The sequence below is a fragment of the Myxocyprinus asiaticus genome, chromosome 2 (genome assembly GCF_019703515.2).
Source record: "Myxocyprinus asiaticus isolate MX2 ecotype Aquarium Trade chromosome 2, UBuf_Myxa_2, whole genome shotgun sequence".
Taxonomy (NCBI): Eukaryota; Metazoa; Chordata; class Actinopteri; order Cypriniformes; family Catostomidae; genus Myxocyprinus; species Myxocyprinus asiaticus.
The window spans coordinates 49,747,201-49,774,443 of record NC_059345.1 but is presented as its reverse complement, the minus strand read 5'-3'; the positions used below and the strand labels follow the sequence as shown (position 1 = coordinate 49,774,443).

Genomic DNA, 27,243 nt, shown 5'->3' with positions numbered 1-27,243 from the left:
TTGTAATCGTCGAACATTTGTCGCGTTCTCTGTGTCAGGAATGGCAAATGCTCAAAACATTGTTGTATCTGTTAGCCAAACTGATCTAAACTCCACCGAGGGGACAGTGTAAAACCAGAGTAAATAAAAGAAACCAAGAGTAAACGTCATGATTTGACAGGCGTCACAAACGTCAAGCTTTACTCGATGCCATAAAGTTGAGCTCTTCATAGCAGTCTGGTGACACGTTGCGTTTTTTTCAAGACAATGTGGAATTTAAAGCGTTTTTATTTAAGCTCTTCTGGGCTATTATGCATAAACGGCATTTTATGTTAGTTTAGCAGGTGCTGTTGGACCCTTTAATTACCCTTTGTATTCCTTTTTTCTTTATCGTTACTCTGCTAAAAAAAAACAAACAAACAAACAAAAAAAAAAAAAACAGCTGGTTTTAGCTGGACACTCAGCCTGGTCATAGCTGCTCAAGATGGTTTTAGAGGGTTTTGAACACTTTTTATTTTTTTAGCTGGTGTTAGCTGGTCTCCCTGCCTGGCCAAGCTGGTTTAAGCTGGGAGGCTAGCTGGTCTCCCAGCCTGACCAGCTAATATGTGTTCAAAACCCCTCTAAAACCAGCCAGCTAACCAGCCTAGCTAGGATGGGTGACCCAGCCTGGTTATAGCTGCTCAGGATTGTTTTAGAGTGGTTTTGAACACTTTATTTTTAACTGGCCAGGGTGGTCTTAGCTGGTCTCCCAGCCTGACGAGCAAAAATGATTTCAAAACCCCTCTAAAACCAGCCTAGCTAGGCTGGGCAACCAGCTAAAACCAGCCAACCAGCTTAGGCTGCTTTTAGCTGGTCACCCAGCCAGGGAATAGCTGCTCAGGAAGGTTTTAGAGGGGTTTTGAACACACTTTGTTTAGCTGGTCAGGCTGGCTTTAGCTGGTGTTAACTGGTCAGGGTGGTCTAAGCTGGTCGCCTAGCCTGACCAGCTAAAAAGTGTTCAAAACCCTTCTCAAACCACTTAACTAACCAGCCTGGTCATAGCTGCTCAGGATGGTTTTAGAGTGGTTTTGAACACTTTTTTTTGGCCTGGGTGGTCTTAGCTGGTCTCCCAGCCTGACCTGCTAAAATGTGTTCAGAACCAGTCTGGCTGGGCTGGATGACCAGTTAAAACCAGCCAACCAGCTTAGGCATGTACACTACCAGTCAAAATAATTATTTATTACTATTTTCCACATCGTAGAATAAGTCATTACATTACAACCTGTGGTCGACCAATATGGGTTTTTCAGTGGCCGATACCAATATTTAGAGAGCAGGATGGACGATGGCCGATAAAAATGCTGATATGCATAATACAATTTAACAACAACAAATCAGATGTGCACGAAAGTTCTGAAGTGAAACAAACAATATTTTATACAATATTTACTTCAGTTTGCTAAAACTTCAAGAAAAAAGCATTTGAGAACAGAAATAGCTTATTATCTATTGACAAATCTATTGGTAGATTTTGGAACTGACTCAAGGGAAAGTTAACACTTGTGTTTCTCGGCCAAGCAAACACAGTTAATGGCTGATAATCGGAAAAATTGACAAATATCAGCTGATTAATCGGCCGATATATCGGTCTATCACTAATTACAACAGTGAAATAACACAAATGGAAGTATGGGAATTATGTAGTGAGCAAAACGTTAAACAGATCAAAACTTTATATTATTCCTTCTTCAACGTAGCCACATTCTGTCTACAACTCTTCACATACTTAATGAGGTATACACCTGAGATTCTGCTTAAGCATGTTGTTTCCCATGCTGGACTTGTTGAATGCTTTGACTGTCTGATACAACTGATCCTTTAAATAAACAAATGCATTTTTTGTAGTGTAAAGACATTCATACATAGGGACAGTTTTTAGTTGCCTGCAAAGCCAATTTCAAGCTTTTATGCATATCCCTTTACATCAAAAGGTTTATGAATTCAAGTGTGTCCAAACTCTAGTCCGATAGTGTGTGTATTTAGTTTGGATGTACATTAGCTAATAGTTTTGTAGTACTTTATCTAACAAAAATACTGAGTAATGGATTACTTGATTAAAAATCGTTTAATTACTCAATTAAAAATAAGTACATGCTTGAAATTAAAAATGTGTTTTATTCACAGAAGTTACCAAGAACGGTTTCAGAATAAGTTTAACTTCATCAAACTATGCTTTTGGAAAAAAATTAATGAAAAGTAAAAAACAAAACATTTGCACACACCAGGAGCTTGTATAACCAATACTGGCGGCATTAGGGTAATGAACATATATTAACTCTGAGTCTGCTTAAAGGCTATCACAGTTTTATAATTTTTGAAACATTTTATCACTGCACAAAATTAATTTGCAATATTCGAGTACTGTTTTTAATAGTCAACTAGCTGGTGCAGAATGAGTACTCGATTAATCGATTACTTGTGGACATCCTTAATATTTAGTATAAGCTTTTATATGAAGATATGCTGTTTTCTGTAGATTCCGCTGCGTTGAAGAGCATGAGTACGTAATGAAGCGGCACTTGGAGGATCAGGAAATAGTGATCGGCTCTCAGCGAAGGCTCCCTGGGGGTGCGGACAGCTTTCAGCACCGCGTCCTCAACTCTGCCTCCACCATGTACGAGACTGCACAGGACAACATGCAGCCATCGTCCAGCATGCAGTACTCTGTCTCTCAGACCTACCAGGTACCAAAATGCACAATTTATTTAGGGGCTGCAAGATTATTACGAAAATCATAACTGCAGATTATTTCCTTTGATATTGTAATTGCAATTATTCATTTCGATCAATAGAATTTACTTTTAAATACTTATTTTCTGGGGGAAAGTTGCATGCCATAATCTTTATGTAGGCTGTGCATCAAAACAACTTGAGAACTGTGTTCCTGAATTGCTTTTATATTTTAATTGCATGAAAAATAAGAAGTGTTACTCATTTTGAATAAATTGTGCACAGTCTAATTTACATAGTGAGCAGTATGATATGCCTTTAGAATAATTAAACCGTGTCGGATTTGCCTCTGCATTCATGCACACAACGGCCCAAAAAATATGCTGTAAATAATATTGTTTGCCGCAGTGGGGCGCGACAGTGCACATCCACTTTTTCAGCCGTGTTGGTTCCAGAAGTATTGTTCCCATTCATTTTTTACATTTACTTTTTTTTAAATCCTTCAAAAAATGAGTTCTAAACCATGAACCAAACCAACCAACTCCGAGGTGAATCACAACATTACAAACTTTGAGTTGAAGCAAAAAAAGTATTTGAAAATCTGACAAAAAGACAAAGGTGCAAGGCTGTGCACTTACCATCTTTCACGAGGGCATAAACTTCAATCCCATGAGGCATTGCGAATGATGTAATTGGATAAAAACTGATGGAAATATATAAAACTATTGATTTTAGGTTGTTTATTAAAAGTATAGAAACAATATATTTTACGTTTATTGCAAAATATTCTGATGTATACTAATAAATAAGTGGTTTGAGGGTGAAGGAAGATCAAATCTAATGCGTCACTCAGAGTGCGTCATGAAAGCGGTGGTCTCTTCCGGGGTTTTTTTTTTGCTTGGCTGCAGTTATCTGATTGGTGGATCTTTCAATGCTGTACCACGAGTAATGTAGTTCTTCACCAGGAAGTCCGTTATTGAACGTGATTTTTAAACAATGAATTTGAAATAATGCTGACTGATGGCTTTAACAGAAGAATATTCAATGGTTTAACATGAAAAAATGAATGGGACTTCCGGAGCCAGACTGTTTCGCTCTGAGTAAACTTAAATGGAATGCTGTAATTTACACTTCACATTTTTATAATTGCTGTAATTGTAATCTTGATAATATTTTAGATTAATTGTGCAGCCCTACACTTATTTATAATGTATAAATGTTTATATACAGTTACACTGTATGGATAGAACTATAAGCTAATGCTTAATGTTAAAGCATGAAGTGAGTAATGAACTGATGCAAACTATAACTCATTAATTATATTTGGAGTAGAGGTATATGAGTATATAAGTGGAGTATATGTATATATATATATATATATAGCACAAAAGTCAGAAAAGACAAAGAAAGTGAAAAAAAAATGGAGTGCTGTTTCTCCCAGGTGATGTTGAAATTTAATCTAAGCAAAAACGCAACATGTCAAGCAGAATATTTGAGTGAATTACCTGTATTAAAGGAGCTTCAGGTGATCGTGCTTGTCATCTGTGTTGATATCAGACACACTAAAGAAGATCCTTGAAGCTCTCGTGATTGATGTATCCGCTTTTTAAAATTTTCAGATCGGACGGTTATTTCCTTTTAAAGCCGCTCATAATCTGCAAAGTTTAAAGACTTATTTAGCACAGGGGTTGATTGACAGGTGAGGGGTCGGGACACATACTGGACGGATTAGCGTTTACACCTCGTGATCTGGTCACATGCGTTTTTGACCACATTCGTATGTGGTTTTTGTGATTTGATCACAAAACATTATAGACTACTTTTAGACCTGTATTTAGGGCTGACCACATGTGATTGGATCACCCCAAATGCATCTTAATACCAGGTGGAAACAGGGTTCTTGATACAATAGGAGGCAGTCAGCGTGGAGCTATACAGGCAACACGCTTTGTATAACCAACAAGCAGGCAGCACAGCCTTGCGCAGATGATGTGCTTTTGCGGTCGAAGATAGCTGAACAGCGCACAACAAAATGCACAAATTTCAAGATGCTTTTTTTTAAAGTTTGAAAATTGTTTAACTTAATGTATCTGAATTATAACATTTATTAGGCTTATATGTTAAGAATTATTCTAAATTACCTTTATTTGGGGGCCTTTCTCATTAAATATTGGTATGCGATTAATTGCGATTTAATTAAATTCATTAATTGGCACATTATGTAATTTATTCTGTTAAAGATTGTAATTGGTTGACATCCCATATATACAGTTGTGCTCAAGTTTGCAAACCCTGGCAGAAATTGTGAAATTTTGGCATTGATTTTGAAAATATGACTGATCATGCAAAAAAACTGTTTTATTTAACATTAATTTAATTTATTTAAGAATAGTGATCATATGAAGCCATTTATCATCACATAGTTGTTTGGCTCCATTTTAAATCATAATGATAACAGAAATCACCCAAATGGCCCTGATCAAAAGTTTACATACCCTTGAATGTTTGGCCTTGTTACAGACACACAAGGTGACACACAGGTTTAAATGGCAATTAAAGGTTAATTTCCCACACCTGTGACTTTTTAAATTGCAGTTAGTGTCTGTGTATAAATAGTCAATGAGTTTGTTAGCTCTCACGTGGATGCACTGAGCAGGCTAGATACTGAGCCATGGGGAGCAGAAAAGAACTGTCAAAAGACCTGCGTAACAAGGTAATGAAAATTTATAAAGATGGAAAAGGATATAAAAAGATATCCAAAGCCTTGAAAATGCCAGTCAGTACCGTTCAGTCACTTATTAAGAAGTGGAAAATTCGGGGATCTCTTGATACCAAGCCAAGGTCAGGTAGACCGAGAAAGATTTTAGCCACAACTGCCAGAAGAATTGTTCGGGATTCAAAGAAAAACCCACAGGTAATCTCAGGAGAAATACAGGCTGCTCTGGAAAAAGTCAATGTGGTTGTTGCAAGGAGCACAATACAACAATACTTGAACAAAAATTAGCTGCATGGTCGAGCTGTCAGAAAGAAGCCTTTACTGTGCCAATGCCACAAAAAAGCCCGGTTACAATATGCCCGACAACACCTTGACATGCCTCACAGCTTCTGGCACACTGTAATTTGGAGTGACGAGACCAAAATAGAGCTTTATGGTCACAACCATAAGCGCTGTGTTTGGAGAGGGGTCAACAAGGCCTATAGTGAAAAGAATACCATCCCCACTGTGAAGCATGGTGGTGGCTCACTGACGTTTTGGGGATGTATGAGCTCTAAAGGCACGGGGAATCTTGTGAAAATTGATGGCAAGATGAATGCAGCATGTTATCAGAAAATACTGGCAGACAATTTGCATTCTTCTGCATGAAAGCTGCACATGGGACGCTCTTGGACATTCCAGCACGACAATGACCCTAAGCACAAGGCCAAGTTGACCCTCCAGTGGTTACAGCAGAAAAAGGTGAAGGTTCTGGAGTGGCCATCACAGTCTCCTGACATTAATATCATCAACCCACTCTGGGGAGATCTCAAACGTGCAGTTCATGCAAGACGTTCAAAGACTTTGCATGACCTGGAGGCATTTTGCAAAGACAAATGGGCAGCTATACCACCTGCAAGAATTTGGGGCATATATATATATATATATATATATATATATATATATATATATATATATATATATATATATACACACTTCATTTCAATGTGTCAAGGGGTCATGACTCACTCACTTGCAAACTGCCTTAATAATTAGCTATTTCTACTACTTCTCCCAACAGTTGTCAGTGGCCCAGAGCTCTGGGGCACATGGACACACCAGCAGTTCAGCTGTGCACAGTGGGCCTCATCACCATGGGCCAGCTGTCCAGTCTGTAGGCCAGGGTCACTCTCACACCATCTCGGCCTCTGCCCCAACACTGGGCCAACAACAGTTTCAAAGACTGAAGGTAAGAAATCCATCAAGCACACACTAGAACCTGCACATTTAGGCAGAGTGATGGAGTGCATTGACGTGTGAGATCTGAGATGGTTTTAATTTTTATTTCAGGTTGAAGATGCTCTTTCCTATCTGGATCAAGTTAAGCTTCAGTTTGGCAATCAGCCGCAGGTCTACAATGACTTCCTGGATATAATGAAGGAGTTCAAGTCTCAAAGGTCAGTTTGATTTTTGTTAGATTCTTTACTTGGGGGTGGCTGTGTTCTTGGAGCCTGAACCAGAAGGGCTATACCATGAAAGGGTTCATCTAGTTTCCGGGTGCCCTGGTGACTTTGGCCAGTGCTGCTGAGCTAAACGCTTAACCTGTCTTTTTGGTTCCTTTGTGGCTGTTCTTGTGCTATGACTCCTCTTTCTTGTCAGTGTGACAAAGATGGGGAATTCTTTTCTCTAGTTGGCCAGGCAAAGAGAAATTGTTGATTGATTTTATAAGCAATGTTTATATATATATATAAAATAATTCTCTCTTGTACAATAATTACCTAATGAATACTATTAGAACTAGTTTTCATGGACTAGTTCTTGGGGCATTGCAAAACAAATATGTTTCATACATTTACTGTCTTTGTGTCCTCAGCATCGATACACCAGGTGTGATCAGCAGAGTCTCCCAGCTCTTCAAAGGCCATCCTGACCTCATCATGGGCTTCAACACCTTCCTGCCCCCTGGCTACAAGATTGAGGTTCAGACCAATGATCTGGTCAACGTGACCACGCCAGGCCAGATCCACCACATCACCCCACATGGGATATCTGTTCAAAACCTCCCCATAACCCAGCCAGCACAGCACCAGACCCAACCAGCAGCTCCCACCAGCACTGCTGCCTTGGTCATCCCTAGCCAGCCAACCCCTGCCAAGATTAGCAAGGTATGATGCAAATGAGCTTTATTTTAATTGTTTTAACATTCGTTTCAACAAAAAATGGAGATGTACATTTGCAAAGTGCTCTAAAGTTAGTTTTATGTTCCACAGCCAATGCAGTCTCCTGCACTTACACCAACCAGCCAGCCCAATCCGTCCATTCCCTCGTATGCCTCCCCTCGCTCACCCTCGGTCCAGTCTCACACTCCCGTCAGCAGCAGCACTACGGGCTCTACTCCACTGCAGAACAATCAGCCTGTAGAGTTCAACCACGCCATCAACTATGTAAACAAAATCAAGAACCGTTTTCAGGGCCAGCCAGATGTCTATAAATCCTTCTTGGAGATTCTACATACATACCAGGTGAGTGCATCAATGGATCAGACTCACTGATGGAATAATCTTGTACAGCAGTGGACTGCAACCAACATTTTGATTCACCTAAATATATTTATAGCCCTCCAGTTTAGGCATTTACTGCACAAATATCATTTGTATATATTGTGTACACAGAAGGAACAGCGTAATGCTAAAGAGGCAGGAGGAAACTACACACCTGTTCTGACGGAGCAGGAGGTGTATGCCCAGGTGGCTCAGCTCTTCAAGAACCAAGAAGATCTCCTTTCAGAATTTGGCCAGTTCCTGCCAGATGCTAACAATTCAGTGGTAACTGTTGATTTCAGTAATTCTGTTGAGAATTGATGATAATGATGACGACCAAAAAGCAAGGTTTACACTTTGATTTATTTCTTGTTCACAAGCTTTTTTCTCTTTCCCTCAGTTATTGAGCAAGACTACAGCTGAGAAGGCGGAGTCTGTACGTATTGATCATGGAGGCACAGTAAAGAGACCCCAACTGAACAACAAGCAGAGGTTTAACCAGAATGGCTGTCAGATCCGCAGGCACACAGGGCCCCCCAACACATCCCCTGTTAAGGTGACCTTTTAGACAGACTTTGAGTTAACAATGCTTTATTGCTGTTTTTACACTGTATACTCAACTACGTGATTTATTTATTTTATAACAGAAGAAACCAAAGTTTATCGGAAAAGACCATCCAATGGCTGAAGCTAGCAAACTTGGAATTGGTGCTGAATCTCTCTTTTTTGAAAAGGTGAGTGCTTTAAATATTTTTGCAGTGCATTACAATAGAATTGAGATAACAGCATTATGTTGGTACAATAAATTAAGCTGTATAGAAGGATTATAGTTATTTGGCCCATTCTACCTTGACAGGTGCGGAAGGCCCTGCGGAGTTCAGAGGCATATGACAATTTTTTGCGCTGTTTGGTCATCTTCAATCAAGAAGTGATATCACGAGCTGAACTCGTGCAGCTGGTTTTACCCTTTTTAGGGTGAGTTAGATTCAAGATTTAATATAGTTATTTGACTGTTAGTTATAAAATAGTTTTAAACATGTTACAATTTTTAAATTTTTGTGGTTGTTTCTTTGTCTTATCAGAAAATTCCCAGAGCTTTTTACCTGGTTCAAGAATTTCCTTGGCTACAGAGAGTGTGCCCATATTGAGAGGTTTCCCAAAGAACGGGCCACTGAAGGCATTGCTATGGAGATTGACTATGCGTCCTGCAAGAGACTGGGCTCCAGTTACAGAGCTCTGCCCAAGAGCTTCCAGCAGCCTAGATGCACAGGCAGGACTCCACTCTGCAAAGAGGTCAGTACAGAATCAGGGAGCTGTTTAATTTATTTGGTCTTGTCCTTATTTCTTTATCATGAACACTGATTTGCAATCTGAAAGTATTGCAGCTGGTATTAATTGTTCTTATACTGGTTCACTAAACACCCTCAAACTAGATAGCCAGTGTTCCCATGGTCATGGAAAACCTGAAAATATTAGGGAATAATTTTGAAACTGTGTTTTCTAGGCCTGAAAAAGTGATGGAACTAAAAATCTTAAAAGTCCTGGGAATGTATATAGAGAATAAAAATCACATGTGCATAAGTATTCACAACCTTTGCTCAATACTTTGTTGAAGCACCTTTGGCACCAATTACATCCTCAAGTCTTTGAGTATGATGCTACAAGCTTGGCACACCTATTTTTGGGCAGTTTCTCCCATTCTTCTTTGCAGGACCTCTCAAGCTCCATCAAGTTGGATGGGGAGTGTCGGTGCACAGCCATTTTCAGATCTCTCCAGAGATGTTCAATCGGGTTCAAGTCTGGGCTCTGGCTGGTCCACTCAAGGACATTCACAGAGTTGTCCCGTAGCCACTCCTTTGTTAACTTGGCTGTGTGCTTAGGGTCGTTGTCCTGTTGGTAAATGAACCTTTGCCCCAGTCTGAGGTCCAGAGCGCTCTGGAGCAGGTTTTCATCAAAGATGTCTCTGTACATTGCTGCATTCATCTTTCCCTCGATCCTGACTAGTCTCCCAGTTCCTGCCGCTGAAAAACATCCCCACAGCATGATGCTGCCACCACCATGCTTCACTGTAGGGATGGTATTGGCCAGGTGATGAGTGGTGCCTGGTTTCCTCCAGACATGACGCTTGCCATTCAGGCCAAAGAGTTCAGTCTTTGTTTCTCATGGTCTGAGAGTCCTTCAGTTGCCTTTTGGCAAACTCCAGGCGGGCTGTCATGTACCTTTTACTGAGGAGTGGCTTCCGTCTGGCCACTCTACCATACAGGCCTGATTGGTGGAGTGCTGCAGAGATGGTTGTTCTTCTGGAAGGTTCTCCTCTCTCCACAGAGAAACGCACCATCGTATTCTTGGTCACCTCCCTGACTAAGGCCCTTCTCCCCGATCACTCAGTTTGGCCGGGCGGCCAGCTCTAGGAAGAGTCCTGGTGGTTCCAAACTTCTTCCATTTACGGATGATGGAGGCCACTGTGCTCATTGGGACCTTCAGTGCTGCAGAAATATTTCTGTACCCTTCCTCAGATCTGTGCCTCGATACAATCCTGTCTCGGAGGTCTACAGACAATTCCTTGGACTTTATGGATTGGTTTGTGCTCTGACATGCACTGTTAACTGTGGGACCTTATATAGACAGGTGTGCGCCTTTCCAAATCATGTCCAATCAACTGAATTTACCACACGTGGACTCCAATCAAGTTTTAGAAACATCTCAAGGATGATCAGTGGAAACAGGATGCACCTGAGCTCAATTTTGAGTGTCATGGCAAAGGCTGTGAATACTTATGTACATGTGATTTATTTTTGGTTTTTATTGTTAATAAATTTGCAAAGATTTCAAACAAACTTTTTTCACATTGTCATTATGGGGTATTGTTTGTAGAAGTTTGAGGAAAATAATGAATTTAATCAATTTTGGTATAAGGCTGTAACATAACAAAATGTGGAAAAAGTGAATACTTTCCGGATGCACTGTGTGTGTATATATATATATATATATATATATGTGTATATATATGTATATGTATGTATGTGTGTGTGTGTGTGTGTGTGTGTGTGTGTATATGTATATACATATGTATATATATTTTTTTTATTTTTTTGGTTAACTGGTCAAAATGGTTCACAAATCAGTCTGAATGATTCACTGGTGCATCAAAATGATTTTTGAAAATCGGTTTCCTGAAATCACACAATAAGTACCCTGAATAGCAACAATCTTGGTTCTCGTGTGATATTTTGATTTGGTTTTCAGAAGTTATGAATTATGCAAGGGCTGCAACTAACAATTATTTTGAAAATCGATTCATCTTCGATTATTTATTTGATTAATCGGACAATAAAAGCAAATTTCTATCTCCTGTATTTTATGCAAAAGTCTTGTTAAAAACATAAACGATTAAGGGAGTAAAAATTCATCTCACGATGTGGTTCAATTGACGATAATGAATTCACGATTTGATACTCTGAGCTACCCAGGCCCCCAATACTTGCAAAAATGAAAATTGTGTGTAACTTTGTCAAATGCCGAAATTTATTAACTGTTACTAAATGTATTGAAATAAATAACGATGGCTTTGGCAAGACAGGGATTCAAATGTATCTACTTCATAGAGATTAATGAAAGTAATGCAAGTAATGTGAATAAACGCAATGTGAATCATAAGGGGCTCTCGAGCATAGCGTTTTGTTTCTTTGGCTGGAAGCGGAACCGATGCGTACAGAACAGTATTAAAATGACGGGCATCAGTGTTAAATTACTGATAGACCTATCTAAATATTAATCATCTGGTTAGAGTTCTAGGCACTGTGTACTTGTAGCTTTACTGCCATTATGCATCAAGCAATTTGTGACTGCCGTGTAAACAAACTAGGGTACTGGAGCCAATTTGAACCAGCCATTGGAGGAAGGAAGATGTTTTCAAATGCAGGGTCACTTTACTCGCATATGTCTTGTTAAGAAATCTGTTTATTAATAATACCTCATGTTTCTATTGCCATTAAAGTTATGCTAATAAAAGAAGGCCAATGTAACGTAATACTGTTTTATGTGTCATGCAGATTTAGACCTATCATTCATGTTGCATGCGCAGACTGCGGAGACTGATTTCAATGCAGATGATTTTCATTATCGGTTATTATGGACTTTATCCATTAATTGTTGCGGTACTAAATTATGCTGTGCTTAAGCAGATTTATAAAAAAAATATATATTATTATATATTAAACGGCAATAGTCGTAAAGATACCAATGATTCATTATTTTCAGGTGCTTAATGATACTTGGGTGTCATTTCCATCTTGGTCTGAAGACTCCACCTTCGTCAGCTCCAAAAAGACCCAGTATGAAGAGCATATATATAGATGTGAAGATGAGCGCTTTGAGGTAAGGAAAGAAAACCTCTCAGGTTAATGAGAAGCTCCTGGTAAAAATGAGAAATCTGTGCAAAATAATATCAGATTTTTTTTATTGTTTAATAAAGCTGCACTGCCACACTGATCTGTGTTGTGGGATATTCAGTTTAGTGTTTGATCAAACATGTCATGTGCAATGCAGCTCGATGTGGTTCTGGAGACAAACCTCGCTACCATCCGTGTTCTGGAGACCGTTCAAAAGCGGCTCTCGCGCATGTCCGCTGAGGAACAGGCCAAGTTCAGGCTGGACAACTCCATCGGAGGCTCATCTGAGGTCATCCATCGGAAAGCTATCCAGAGGATATATGGAGACAAAGCTCCAGACATCATAGACGGGCTCAAAACTAACCCTGCTGTCTCTGTACCTATTGTACTCAAAAGGTCAGCATTAATTTTACTGCCAGAAGATGGATGTTCTTCATAAAACTATAAAAATGTCATACATTGCAGCCAGTATAAAGCTATTAAAGTGGATAGAATCTTTGAAAGACTTTCAAAGAGTAACAAAAAAATTATTTGAAGTACCTTGGAGTACCATGTAATTGCAGAGATGCATGGTCATGGTAATCATTCAGTACCTTGGTATATACTCATTTTTATTTTTTAAGGGACAACTTTATGCTGTTTGAACACAATAATGACAAAAACAACAAATAATTTTGACAGCTAAAGGAGAGCATTGTCATTGAAAGTTATTTTCATTTCATTATGAATTCATTATATGTTTGTCTTTTCAGGCTGAAAATTAAAGATGAGGAGTGGCGAGAGGCTCAGCGTGGCTTCAATAAGATCTGGAGGGAACAGAACGAGAAATATTACCTCAAGTCTTTAGATCACCAGGGTATTAATTTCAAACAGAATGACACAAAGGTGTTCCGCTCCAAGACGCTGCTTAACGAAATCGAGACTCTTTATGATGAGGTATGAATACACACACGTTTTATGCGTGTGTATTTGTGTGTGTTTATAGAAAGTTCACCCAAAGATGAACATTGTCTTAATTTATTCACCCTCATGTTGTTCCAAACCCATATGACTTTTCTCAGCAAAACTCAAAATGAGATGTTCGGTAGAATGACAGCCTCAGTCACCTTCCTCTTTCATTCCACCCTGTGAGATCTTGAATTAAATTTTTTGCGAAATTCCGTTTTATTATTTCTGATTTCCGTATTTCAGTTTAATAACATTTTATCATCAAAAAACTGTCTAATTAAATGATTTATTAGAACTTTAATCAAATGAAAAAAGAACAATTTCTTTTCAACATACCATTGCTTTATTTATCAAATGAAGTGCTTCTATACAGATCTTCACAGCAGAATCCACTTTTTTTTTTTGTCAAATACAGTGCTGCACAGCAGAGCAGCGCAGTATTAATGAAATCATTGTTAAAAGATATTATTCAGTACAAACACACTCTTGCTTGTGAGATATTGCTTAGATATAATGTAATGATTTATTGATTTATTAGTTATTACTACTACTGCTACATTGAATATACAATTTTACAATATAGTAGTGATATATTTCTCTCGCAATTTCTTGAAGTTTATGCGTCTAGTTAAATTGAGCCTTTAATTTGGCAGAATCTTTTATGTTGGAGTGAAGAACTTTCATTTTCTCTTTGTTTCTGATAGCTTCTCGAATCCGGATAAGCAGTTCGCTGTATGGTTAAGTGTGCTTATTAAACCACAAAAAGCTGCAATATAAATAAATAGTCTGCATGTGATGTGTGCTTCAATGCTAAAGAGAGCTCTGCTCTCTGTAATTTGCTACACACAGAGCGTGTGTGATGCTAATATTTAGAGACTGTTTAGCCTTGAAAGGGACAAAAGCAGTGTTATCGATGTATGAGCGGCCGGCTTCACACACTAATTTTGAAGTGCGCAGTGCATGCAGACTGTATATTTATTTGATTTAATCACAGCCTTCTATGGTTAATCATCACACTAGGAAATATCACAATTTTATCATTTTTGCGTTCATATATTAATGTTATCCCAAATGTCAAATTCCGTGATATTCCGTGATTCTATCCATGTTTTCCTCACCTTGGAAATCATAGGACCCTACATTCAATGAAAGTGAACATTCTGCCTAACATGTCTTTTGTTGTGTGTGTTCTACGGAGGAAAGAAACTCATACAGGTTTGGAAGAACATAAGGGTGAGTACATGTAAATATTTGGGTACACTATCCTTTTAAGGGTTATTGTGGTTGCTATAATGACCATCCATCTTGTCACCCACTTAGCGACAAGAGCAAGCTTCAGAAGACAACACAGCCCCTCCCTCAGGCCCCCAAATGATCCTCGTGTACGAGGACAGCCAGATACTGGAGGACGCAGCAGCTCTCATCATCCATCATGTCAAGAGGCAGTCTGGCATCCACAAAGACGACAAGTACAAAATCAAACAGATTATCTACCATTTCATCCCCGACATGCTGTTTGCCCGGCGTGGAGAGCTTTCTGATGTAGAGGAGGAAGAGGAAGATGAGACTGAACCAGATGAAGATGGGACTAAAAAACACAATGGCATGACGTCAACAAAGTCGAAGCTCCTCTTCAGCCATACACCAGCTACCCAGCAAAAGCTCAATAACTGTGATGATGCCTATAACCTATTCTATGTCAACAATAACTGGTACATCTTCCTAAGGCTACACCAGATCCTGTGCTCCCGGCTGTTACGGATCTATGGGCAGGCCGAGAAACAGATAGAAGATGATGCCAGAGAGAGGGAGTGGGAAAGGAATGTACTGGGACTGAAAAGAGAGAAGAATGACAGTCCGGCTATCCAGCTGCGTTTGAAAGAACCTAGTAAGTTTGAACTTTACAAAGCAGAACACATCTGTCGTTATTGAGTACTTAATGAACCATGAAAGAGAGAGACTACATTTTAAATGCTTATATCTGTACAAAGTTAATGTTTTCATGTAGATAAATTTTGTAATTTACTCATCCCGTATTATTTTTTCTTTCTTCAGTAAAACACAAAAGGAGATGTTAGGCAAAAGGTCTGAGTTTCTGTTTTCCTTGTAAGGAAAGGGGATGGTCATTTATACTGCCAAGCCCAAAAAAAGTACATGAAAGCAGCTTTCGGAAAGTCTACCTAACATCTCATGTTGTGTTTCATGGAAGGAAGAAAAAAATATTGGGGTTTGCAATTAATGACAAAATCTTCACTAAACACAGGTATTCATTGTGTTGGCATAGTTCAACCACAAGGTTGAAAAGTGAGTGTTACACCTCCTAAATTGATTTTTTTTTTTTTCACTTGTCATTTTAAGGGGTCTCTAAGGGGACTTAACGCATGTGTGCACTAATGTTATTTCACACAGATTTGTCTGCAACCCACAGAGCCCCTGTCACCATGGAAACTGCTAAGGCAATTAAGAGGAGACTTTTAGATTAAGTCTCTAATTTGTTTATAATGCTGTTGCTGGACTTTGAAATAAAAATGTCTTTCTTTTTGCAGTGGACATTGATGTTGAAGACTACTACTCTGCCTTCTTAGAAATGGTGCGAAACCTTCTGGACGGCAACATGGAGACGTCTCAATACGAGGACCAGCTGAGGGAAATGTTCACCATCCATGCCTACACTGCCTTCACCATGGACAAACTCATTCAGAGTATAGTCAGACAGGTTAGAGTTACTTCAGAGATTGTAGAATGATTTTTATTAGACTTCTGAATGGTCACAATTTGGTTTAAGGTGTTGGACGTCTTTTGGCATTTTGACAAATATGAAGATGTTTCACATTCAGATAATTCATTTTCCTAATCAGTTATTTCTTTAAATATTAAGTCAACATTGTCTGTGAATGTGTCTTTGCCATTGTTGTTATTGTGGCTTTAGCATTGTGGACTTTGCATTGGGGTATTTGCATACAGAGTCCCTTTCTAAAGGTCATTTTCTGTGCAGAATCCCTTCATTTTACTGTTTTCTCTCTCCTTTTTTCCCCACAGCTGCAGCATATAGTCAGTGATGAGATCTGTGTACAGGTGACTGATCTTTATCTTAGTGAGTGTGCCAACAAAGCCACTGGCGGGTCCCTGTCCTCCCAAACATCTAGAGCCGGAGCTGAGACAGCCTACCAGCGAAAAGCAGAGCAGCTGATGTCTGACGAGAACTGCTTTAAGGTACCTCTTGTAGTTTACCAAGAAACTGAGAAATACATGAAATATTTTTTTATATTTTTTCATTAAATCTTATCTCAGTATGTACAAAAAATTCAGGAAAAAAAGAGTATATACAGTTGATAGAAAGATAGTTAGTTATAGATAGATTTAGTGAGTTATGGATGGATGGATAGTTAGTGAGTTTTATATATATATATACATAATATATATATAATATATATATATATATATTGTAGGAAGATATAGTTGGTTAGTGATGAATGGATGGATTTAGTTGGCTATAGATTTTAGTTAGATATAGATGGATGGATGGATTGATAGGTAGTTAGTGAGATATATATATATATATATATATTAGTTGTAGGAAGATATAGTTGGTTATAGATAGATAGATAATGAGTTAGTTATAGATGGATGGATAGATAGATGGAGTTACAGATAGATAGTTAGTTATAGATAGACAGACAAACAGTTAGTTAGTTAGTTATAGATATACAGCTCTGAAAAAAAAGACCACTGCAAAATTATCAGTTTCTCTGGATTTACTCTTTATAGTTTGAGTAAAATGACATTTTTTGTTTTATTCTATAAAGTACTGACAACATTTCTCCCAAGTTCCAAATAAAAAATATTGTCATTTAGAGCATTTATTTGCAGAAAATGACAACTGGTCAAAATAACAAAAAAGATGCAGTTTTTTCAGACCTCGAATAATGCAAAGAAAACAAGTTCATATTAATTTTTAAACAGCACAATACTAATGTTTTAACTTAGGAAGAGTTCAGAAATCAATATTTTGTGAAATAACCCTGATTTTCAATCACAGCTTTCATGCGTCTTGGCATGCTCTCTACTAGTCTTTCACATTGCTGTTGGGTGACTTTATGCCACTCCTGGCACACAAATTCAAGCAGCTTGGCTTTGTTTGATGGATTGTGACCATCCATCTTCCTCTTGATCACATTCCAGAGGTTTTCAATGGGGTTCAGGTCTGGAGATTGGGCTGACTATGACAGGGTCTTGATCTGGTGGTCCTCCATCTACACCTTGTTTGACCTGGCTGTGTGGCATGGAGCATTGTCGAGCTGGAAAAACCAATCCTCAGAGTTGGAGAACATTGTCAGAGCAGATGGAAGCAAGTTTTCTTCCAGGATAACCTTGTACATGGCTTGATTCATGCATCCTTCACAAAGACGATTCCAGCTTTGCTGAAGCACCCCCAGATCATCACTGATCCTCCACCTGATCATCTAATGGTTAGACAGAGACCTGGAGAGGCCTTCAAGCCACAGTGTCTCGCACCCACTGTAAAGTTTGGTAGAGGATCGGTGATGATCTGGGGGTGCTTCAGCAAGGCTGGAATCAGGCAGATTCATCAAGCCATCAAGCAAAGCCGAGCTGCTTGATTTTTTGTGCCAGGAGTGGCATAAAGTCACCCAACAGCATTGTGAAAGGCTGGTAGAGAGCATGCCAAGACGCATGAAAGCTATGATTGGTAATCAGGGTTATTCCAACAAATATTGTTTTCTGAACTCTTCCTAAGTTAAAACATTAGTATTGTGTTGTTTATAAATGAATATGAACTTGTTTTCTTTGCATTATTCGAGGTCTGAAAACACTGCATCTTTTCTGTTATTTTGACCAGTTGTCATTTTCTGCAAATAAATGCTCTAAATGACAATATTTGTATTTGGAATTTGGGAGAAATGTTGTCAGTACTTTATAGAATAAAACATAAATTTTCATTTTACTCGAACACATACCTATAAATATTAAACCCAGAGAAACGGATCATTTTGCAGTGGTCTCTTAATTTTTTCCAGAGGGGTGTGTGTGTGCGGATAGATAGATAGATAGATATCTGAGTTATAGATAGATAGAGTTGGTTAGTTATAAATAGTTAGTTAGATTTAGTTAGTTATAGATAGATATAGTTAGTAATAGATTTAGTTAGTGGTAGATAAACAGAGTTAGTTACAGACAGATAGATAGATAGTTATAGATAGATATAGTTGTAGGAAATATAGTTAATTATAGATGGATTTAATTAGTGCTAGACAGACAAACAGACAGAGATAGTTACAGTTAGTTACAGAGAGATAGAGTTATAGATAGATTTAATCAGTGATAGACAGACAGACAGACAAACAAACATACAGAGTGAGTTACAGATAGATAGAGTTATAGATGGTTAGATTTAGTTAGGTATAGATACATATACAGACCCATTCATTGTTTTCACATTTTATGTTGCAACTTAAAAAAAAAAAAAATCACATCAATCTACACTCCATACCCCATAATGACAAAGTAAAAACCAGATTTTTGATAACTTTGCAAATTTATTAAAAAGAAAAAACTGATATCACATTGACATAAGTTTTCAGACCCTTTGCTATGATACTTGAAATTTAGCTCAGGTGCATCCCATTTCTCTGGATCATCTGAGATGTTTCTACACTTTGATTGGAGTCCACCTGTGGAAAATTCAATTGATTGGACTTGATTTGGAAAGGCACACACCTGTCTTTATTAGGTCTCACAGCTGAAAATTCATGAGGTCAAAGGAACTGCCTTCAGAGCTCATCACCTGTGCAGTACCATCCCAACAGTGAAGCATGGTAGTGATAGCATCATGCTGTGGGGGTGTTTTTCCTTAATATCCTTAATGAAAACCTGGTCCAGAGTGCACAGACTGGGCCAAAGATTCATCTTCCAACAGGACAATGACCCCAAGCACACAGCCAAGACAACGCAAGAGTGGCTTAGGGACAACTCTGTGAATGTCCTTGCCAGAGCCAGGACTTGAACCCAATCGAACATCTCTGGAGAGACCTGAAAATGGCTGTCCACCGACAGTCCACATCCAACCTGACAGAGCTTGAGAGGATCTGCAGAGAAGAATGGCAGAAAATCCCCAAATCCAGGTCACATCATAGCCAAAAATACTTGAGGCTGTAATCGCTGCCAGAGGTGCTTCAAATAAGTATTGAGTTAAGAGTCTGAATACTTATGTCAATGTGATTATTTCAGTTTTGTTTTGTTTTGTTTTTATTTGCAAAGTTATCAAAAATCTGGTTTTTGCTTTGTCATTATTGGGTATGGAGTGTAGATTGATGTGGAAAAAATAAATTAAAGCAATTTATCATAAGGCTGCAATATAACAAAATGTGGAAAACAAAAATGAAGGGATCTGAATAATTTCAGAATGCACTGTAGATTTAGTTAGTTATATATAGATTTAGTTAGTTAGATTTAGTTAATAACAGAGTTACAGAAAGACAGAGTTAGTTAGTTACAGATAGAAAGTGTTAGGTAGTTACAGATAGAGTTTGATCGAGTTAGGGATGGATGGATGGATAGAGTTATAGATTGGTTGAGTTAGGGATGGATGGATGGATAGATAGAAGAGTATATTGGCAGAGAAAACAGTTAGTGTCTTTATTTTAGGGTGTGGTGAACAGTGACTAGCTGTAACAGATGGCAGTAATTGCAGTCAAAAAGTTCATGTCACAGAAAAGGATGGTTATATAGGAAAAGCTGATAAGACCTTTTTCTTGTTTTTTTTAATCAAACAATTGGCCATCCATCATGTGATCAGTCAAACTGGCTTAATTGGCCAGAATCACTGCCTTTTGCTTTAATGCCTGCATCTTTCATTGTCACTCTGTTACCTGCTACCTCTTTTCTATGCTACCCTTTCTTTAACCACACATACAGTATTTCTGTGTTTATATGTGTCGTTTTATGTACGCATGTATTTCATTTGTTTTGTTTTTTGCTCCAGTTACTGTTCCAGAAGACTAAGGGGACCGTGCAGCTGGCTGTGGAACTGTTGGACACAGAGGAAGAGAACTCTGATGAACCTGTGGAAGCTGAGGTACATGCCAAAGACTTTGCTGAAGATTCCTTAGTTCAGTTTATGCCTTAACCAGTTAAAATGCGCTGTACTGCTGGTTTAGCCTTGCATAACCAGACTTGAACCAGGCTTTACAGCTTATTCAGGGCAAGAATTTGACAACAGAAAGGTGCTGTCTGAGAGACATAAACTGTAAAAAGCTGATCAATTTACTAAATGTTTAGGGGCGCCTACAGCTTAAATGTAATCATTAAACCAAAACATAATATACAGGATACCTTGTTAACTTGCTACAAAGTGTCTAAAAGAAAACGGTGTCTTTCGAAGATTTGATGCCACAACTTTGCAGACTTCATCCTTCTACGAAGTCTTTCATGAAAGTGCTTATAATAGCAGCCTGGTACCTTGTAAACAAGACTTTGTTTGCTGGTGGTCTGATGAGGAGTGGTGGTGGCGTAGTGGGTTAAAGCATAGAACTGGTAAGCAGAAGGTTGCTGTTTCGATCCCCACAGCCACCACCATTGTGTTCTTGAGCAAGGCACTTAACTCCATGTTGCTCCGGGGGGATTGTCCCTGTAATAAGTGCACTGTAAGTTGCTTTGGATAAAAGCATCTGCCAAATGCATAAATGTAAATAAGTCACTGACTTCCTGAAATTGCATAAAGCCAGTGAATCAGTTAATTGTTAACTGGAATGTTAAGTTTTGAGAAATCATTTGCCATTTATTTGTGTATTATGAATTATACAGTCTGTGAAAGGTCTGTGGTCATGCCACCTGAGGCTGAGATTGCTTCTGGCCATACAGTGGTGTTTTTATTGACAATGTTTGTTTTAAAATGAATTTTGACAAACAACATACAATTTCAAAGTTTTAAGACTGTTCAAGATCAAGATTCAACATTTGAAAAGTTTTAAAATCTAAATATTATGGTGCTTATATTTCTTCAATTTGTGTGAGGATTCAATTTGCCATGATAGTAAAACAAGAATCCAGTAATGCACAGACAATGAAATAATACTAACTTCTGTATGGTTTTCACTACATGGCTCAATTAAACAAACAATATTGGAATGTATAGCATTGTGGCCATTAAACTGCCAAGCAGTGCTACCGTTTGTGGTGATGAGCAATACCGTATAAATGCAGTCTTAACACTGCTGACCAGTTGCAAACTAGTTAAGTTTTGACGGGTAAATGTAACCATTGAAAAGATGATTATAGTGATGCACGAGTTGTGTATATATTGTATTCAGAAATGAATAGTTTCTCATTCACAAAGCTTCTCTCTGGACACTTGGTACTTGAGCTATTCCATTACTAACTGTGCTGTACAGTAGGCCTTCAGCCGACTTATTTAATGATGGCTAGGATCCAGCCTTCAACAGGAATAGATCCCTAGTGCTTTAAGAGGTGTTAAATTGAAAGGAACTTGTGCTTTTCTGTTGCACCTCTGAAGAGCGGAGACTCAATGTAGATGAACCAGATACTGAGCCAATGCAGATTTCAGACCTGCTTAAACAGCTGGTACACAGTCATGTGTGGTCCTCCGAAGTTGATCCAACTTCCTTTCCACCTGCTGCAGACAGTTGTTGGGGACACTTATTCCTAAATGGCCCAAGTGCCTCGTCGGAACATTTCCATTCAAGACTTTGAAGTGCTCTGCCCATAATGGACTATTGGAGGAGGCCTTTGATCTAAAGTCTGACCCTTCCTACACAATATTGCTGTCCATCTCCAATGCTCTGCAAATCGACACTCTAAAGGAGGATGCAGTTCTTGTAGAAGTGGTGAGGAGTAGCCTCTGAGTGCCTGTTTAAAATAAAACCACTTTATTAGGAAATTAGGGATGGCTGCGAGACATCTCTTTCAGAGCATTGCTTATGATGAAAGAATGGAGGCATCAAAGGCATGAGCTGTACTTTAAACCACATTTGAAAAACAAACACACAAATGTGGCTAAAAATGGTTTGTCCTGGAAGATCCTTAGGATTACTTTATGTGGGTGCATCACCTTAAACACGTATCAGTAAGCTATGAATCAGTCATGGCACTTGTGGATGAAAATTGAAAAAACTTTTACATCAGCCATACCTTCATAAAAAAATATAGGCTTTATTAATAGACACTATATATTAGGGCTGGGTTATTGATACAGGGTTCCCAAATTAATTCCGATTCACAAGCTCTTGATTTGATATTAATTCATATTGGTATATTATGTCCCTTTTGCTTACATATGAAAGAAATTCTCTCTCAGCTAATGTGATTCATTATACAGAGGACCATTTAACTAGGTACATTAGTAAAATGTAAATTTTTGTAATGTACCTAGTCTGTTCTTTTCAGTCATTGTATTGAGACATTATTCAATGACAAATGGAATGCGTGCATCTCGTCTTTAGACACGCAGAAAGAGTCGAGCCAAACTTTTACTTTCAACATGCAGTGAAAGTATCTCACTGCTGAATACTTCACCACTATACTACACAATTACTGGCGAGTGAAATCTAAACGTTTACCAGCCAGATGCCAAATCTAAACATTTTAGTCGCATGGCATGACATTTGGTTGCAAATGCTAGTGATTTTCTCTCATTGTAGTGGAGGGTTGCGCATAGAGTAAAAGATATAAGAATCAATATCGAGGTTGTACAATTGTAGATCACAGTGCATCGGAAGATCGTTATTTTTACCCATCCCTAGTATATACATAAGTACTAAGTAATATTAACTACATGTACCCACTGCGTAACGGTTTTGTGCGGCTGCATGTAAATAAACAACATTATATTTATTACTATAGTAATTTTAGTAACGTCATAATGTGTAACACAAACACTGTAGTGTTGATATTTCTCACTGTAAATACATTGTAATTACAGTTTTATTATATTTAATCAAACATTCATATAGTTATTAAACAATTATAAATCATTCTTCTGACCCTGTGTCATATTTTGTGCTTTGTTTACGCAAAGAAACCGCTGGTCATTTTATTTGAGTTTCTCTTTTGCTCCTGTAGTACTTTTTGTTTTTAATTTCAGGTATGCTTTTTTTAATCGTACTCCACTTTATATTGATCTGTTCAGATTGTAGTCCAAAAACCCGGAAGAGAATTCACCATTGGTTCCCTAGGGATTTTCCCATGGGTTTTTATAATGGGGGTTTTCAACTTGTGTGTAAAATAAGGTCCATGGTAAACATTACTTGACGATACATGAACATAAATTACACTCAGTCAGCTGTATTGAATGATATACTTTTTTTTTTCTTTTTTGTAAACACACGGTGGTTTCAAAATTCACGTTTGAGGTATGACTGTGTGTAGTTTATGGTGTAGAACAAAACATCCACGTATCGTCAAGTAATGTATAACACAGAACTTATTTTACACACAAGTTGAAAACCCCCATTATAAAAACCCATAGGAAAATACAGAGGGAACCCATGGCGAATTAATTAGACTTCCGGGTTTGCCTACAAATTGACGTCACGGCTGAACAGCTCTGAGTATGTATATTTTCGAGCTTGTGGTAAACAGTGGATGGGTTTAGTAGTGAAATACATGAACACAGTCTTTGCATAATAAATTAATGCATAAATGCAAATGAGTCATGTAGAACAACATGTAAACCTGCCACACAACACATGCTGATGACATTTTTCTTGCCAATTAGTTCCTAACAGCAATACTGCCACTTATAATTAACACTGACTCTTTATAAGAGCTCTATCCTTCAATATCTGTATGTGTTTTACAGCGCTGGCCAGACTATGTGGAGCGATATCTGAATACCAATTCAGCATCTCCAGAGCTGCTTGAGCACCTCTCCCAGAAGCCTGTGTTTCTACCCAGGTGAGGCTCAGTCAAGTACACCCATCTTCAGGGCCATGAGTCCTTTAAACTTGCCCCCATCCCATACAGCATCAGTTCAAGACAGAAACATCAGAGGAATGCTTATGGTGGTCTTGGGAAATGTCTGGGAGTCACAGTGTAAAAGTCCTGCCTGTTTGTAATCGCCTGGTGTTTTGTTTTTCCCACCCAAGCACACATGAGCTCTCTGCCTGCTTGCATTCGCACTTTACTGAGAACCTATTTAATGAAAACTCAATGTTAGGCTGTTTTTCTCTGCTCAGATGTGGCCACAGTACAGTTATATAGGTTATTTACCCTTTATTTATGAATTGTAAGTATGATGTTTGTGGAGTATGTTTGCAGGTGTTATCTAAAATTATGTGCACCGATTTTTGAATTTTAAGGTAAAATTGTTATTGAGACTTTATTACACATTTAATGATTATTGGTAAAGAGGTGGACCATTCATTTCATTATAATATTTGTTTTTCATCTGAGAATGTGGAAGCTGTTTTTATATCCTGCTCTTAACAGGGTTTGGTTGCTTAATTATATTCTTTTCAAGTGCATCTTTCTAAAGAGGCTGAAGACTGTGCATTTTGATATGTTGGTCATTTTTTAAAAAGCAGAGTTCTCTTTTCAGATCTGTACTTTCCTTTTGACAGATTTTCAGAAACTTTTAAAAACGGCCCACTCATGGGTTTCAGAAAACTTCTTTGCTTTCTCACATAAAGTGTGCTGTGGTCTGTTTGTGTAATTCTATTCCCAGATATATTTCTGTATGTCACTTGATTTCATCAATGTGTATAAATGTTTTTTATAGTCTGTAAGATTTCATTGTTAGGACTTTCTTAGTAGACCTTGTATGCTGAGATCTCTGAGATGCTGTGTCCTCCCATTGCTGATTCTCTCTTAAGTTGGATTGGGGTTGTCAGTTTACAAAGTGGAGACTCAAAATTGAACTCACCGTGATCTGACACAAAGACGGCTGTATTTCAGAGAGGGGCTTGTCAATAAAATTCTGGTCTGAATTGTATCCTCAAATGTGCGTGTATTTCTTTCCAAAAGACCTTCAAGCTATAGCATGGGAGGGTGTTTGATTTGCTTGTTCTTTTTATTTTTCTTTCATGCATGTTTTATGTGCAGTGCTGGAGAGATGCTCTGATGTCTCCTTGTTCATCCAGAAAAAGACAATCAAAATTGCGTTCATTTTTATTTATATTTTTTTGGATTGATTAATTGCTTTTGAGTTTTTTTTTTTGTTGTTGTTTTTTTTCTGTTTATGTGCAGTGTGAGGTTGAGTAGATGACATTGCTCTACTGTTTTTGCTAAGAAAAGTAATGCATCAAACATTTCTAGTGCATGGTCTTAATGCAATGCGTAATGCAGAATGTCAACCCATATCCTGGCCTTTTAACCTTATTGCCTACCTGGTTTCTTTTTTTGGGACGATTGGCTTGTTTCTCTAAGTGAACTCCTGAATTCAAAATAACAGTCATGGTTTCTATGCCCATTCACATCTGTAACCATTGGTAAGTATACTTTTAATTTTAGTCTTTAATTGAAGCAGGAAAATTACACATCCTTTTTTCCTAGAAATCTGGATTTGGTGCTTGATCAAAATGGTTTTGCCATGGATATGAGTTTTCAATGGAGATTGTTTTGTCATATCTGTTAAGACCAAGGTGCACTGTAGACAGTTGCATTGGTGCATAATTTTTCTTAATTGGGATCTTCTCCTTACTCTGTCAGATGCTGAGCCTTAGCTTGTTTGATAGCATTTGCATTGAATTTAAGAGACTAGGTTTCAAACAAAGTAATAAAAAGCTATCTGCCATTTCTTTTAAAGGAACCTCAGGCGGATCCGGAAGTGCCAGAGAGGCCAAGAGATGCAGATGAGAGAGGCCAAAGAATCAGCCAAGAAATCCTCAGAGGGCAGTGAGGACTCAAAGATGGAGTGTATGTTTAAGCTCAACTCCTACAAGATGGTGTATGTCTTCAAGTCAGAAGACTACATGTATCGACGCACAGCACAACTGAGAGCGCATCAGGTATGTAGACGATGGAAGAATGGAGACTGCCTTAAAATCTCAAAAAACTGTTGATCAATGGCACCGTTTACACCTAGTAAGTACGGATCTTCATATGTTCCAATCACAAATAGACTGTGCTAAAGTGTAAACATTAAAGGAATAATCCGGGTTTGATACAAATTAAGCTAAATCGACAGCGTTTGTGGCATAATATTGATTACTACAAAAATTTATTTTGACTTGTCCCTTCTTTAAAAAAAGCAAAAATCAGGGTTACAGTAAGGCATTTACAATGGAAGTGGATGGGGTCAATCCATACCATTGCAACCGTTTCAAAAGTATAGCCACACGACAAAAACGATCTTAAAGGAATAGTTCACCCAAAAATGAAAATTTGTATTATTTACTCACCCTCATGCCATCCCAAATGTATGACTTCAGCAGAACACAAACAAAGATTTTTAGAAGAATATCTGAGGGTCCATAAAATGCAAGTGAATGGTGACCGTTTAGCCATCATGAAAGTAATCCATACGACTCCAATGGAGTAATTAATGTCTTCTGAAGCAAAACGCTAAGTGTGTAAGAAATAGATCAATATTTAAAACTTTTTTTTTTACTAAAAATTTTGGCCAGCTTGTTGGCGAGGGTGGAGTTCAAACTGCCTCTCGTGTGACGTGTGTAAGCCTCTGCATAGATAGTAATGCGTAGATACCTTATTAGCAGCTGTTCTTATGGACCCCGATACTGTTTCCATACAAAAAGTTTATGAAGCGGTCTGAGAAAGGAGCTCGGTCTGAGGCATCTCATCCATTCACTTGCATTCAAACCTATTCAAATGGCTGTCCTTGTTGACCGTTCCAAGATGGCGCCACAGTTGAGTTGTCCAAACCAGCCGAATGGGGACTACACTGCGCTTCCGTATTTTTTCGTATTTCACACGTCAGTTCTCGCATGAGCTTGCCAACCCGCTTACATCACGTGAGAGGCTGTGTTACCTCGACTCTTGTGAATTTTTG

The 27,243-nt window shown here is 38.3% G+C and overlaps 1 protein-coding gene across 1 annotated transcript in view; it reads left to right on the top strand.

Annotated features, from left to right (window-relative positions):
- LOC127451428 (paired amphipathic helix protein Sin3a-like) overlaps window positions 1-27,243 on the top strand; it is a 30,871-nt gene that overhangs the window by 1,177 nt on the left and 2,451 nt on the right. The window contains exons 2-20 of the mRNA XM_051716145.1: window positions 2,495-2,702; window positions 6,465-6,632; window positions 6,734-6,840; window positions 7,257-7,548; window positions 7,654-7,905; window positions 8,056-8,208; window positions 8,324-8,479; window positions 8,571-8,657; window positions 8,780-8,898; window positions 9,006-9,216; window positions 12,184-12,300; window positions 12,472-12,710; window positions 13,067-13,250; window positions 14,583-15,150; window positions 15,809-15,978; window positions 16,302-16,475; window positions 20,263-20,355; window positions 24,097-24,191; window positions 26,041-26,242. Of these exons, the coding sequence (XP_051572105.1) occupies window positions 2,526-2,702; window positions 6,465-6,632; window positions 6,734-6,840; window positions 7,257-7,548; window positions 7,654-7,905; window positions 8,056-8,208; window positions 8,324-8,479; window positions 8,571-8,657; window positions 8,780-8,898; window positions 9,006-9,216; window positions 12,184-12,300; window positions 12,472-12,710; window positions 13,067-13,250; window positions 14,583-15,150; window positions 15,809-15,978; window positions 16,302-16,475; window positions 20,263-20,355; window positions 24,097-24,191; window positions 26,041-26,242 (3,564 nt within the window). The 5' untranslated portion in view covers window positions 2,495-2,525. The remainder of the gene's footprint in view (window positions 1-2,494; window positions 2,703-6,464; window positions 6,633-6,733; window positions 6,841-7,256; window positions 7,549-7,653; window positions 7,906-8,055; window positions 8,209-8,323; window positions 8,480-8,570; window positions 8,658-8,779; window positions 8,899-9,005; window positions 9,217-12,183; window positions 12,301-12,471; window positions 12,711-13,066; window positions 13,251-14,582; window positions 15,151-15,808; window positions 15,979-16,301; window positions 16,476-20,262; window positions 20,356-24,096; window positions 24,192-26,040; window positions 26,243-27,243) is intronic.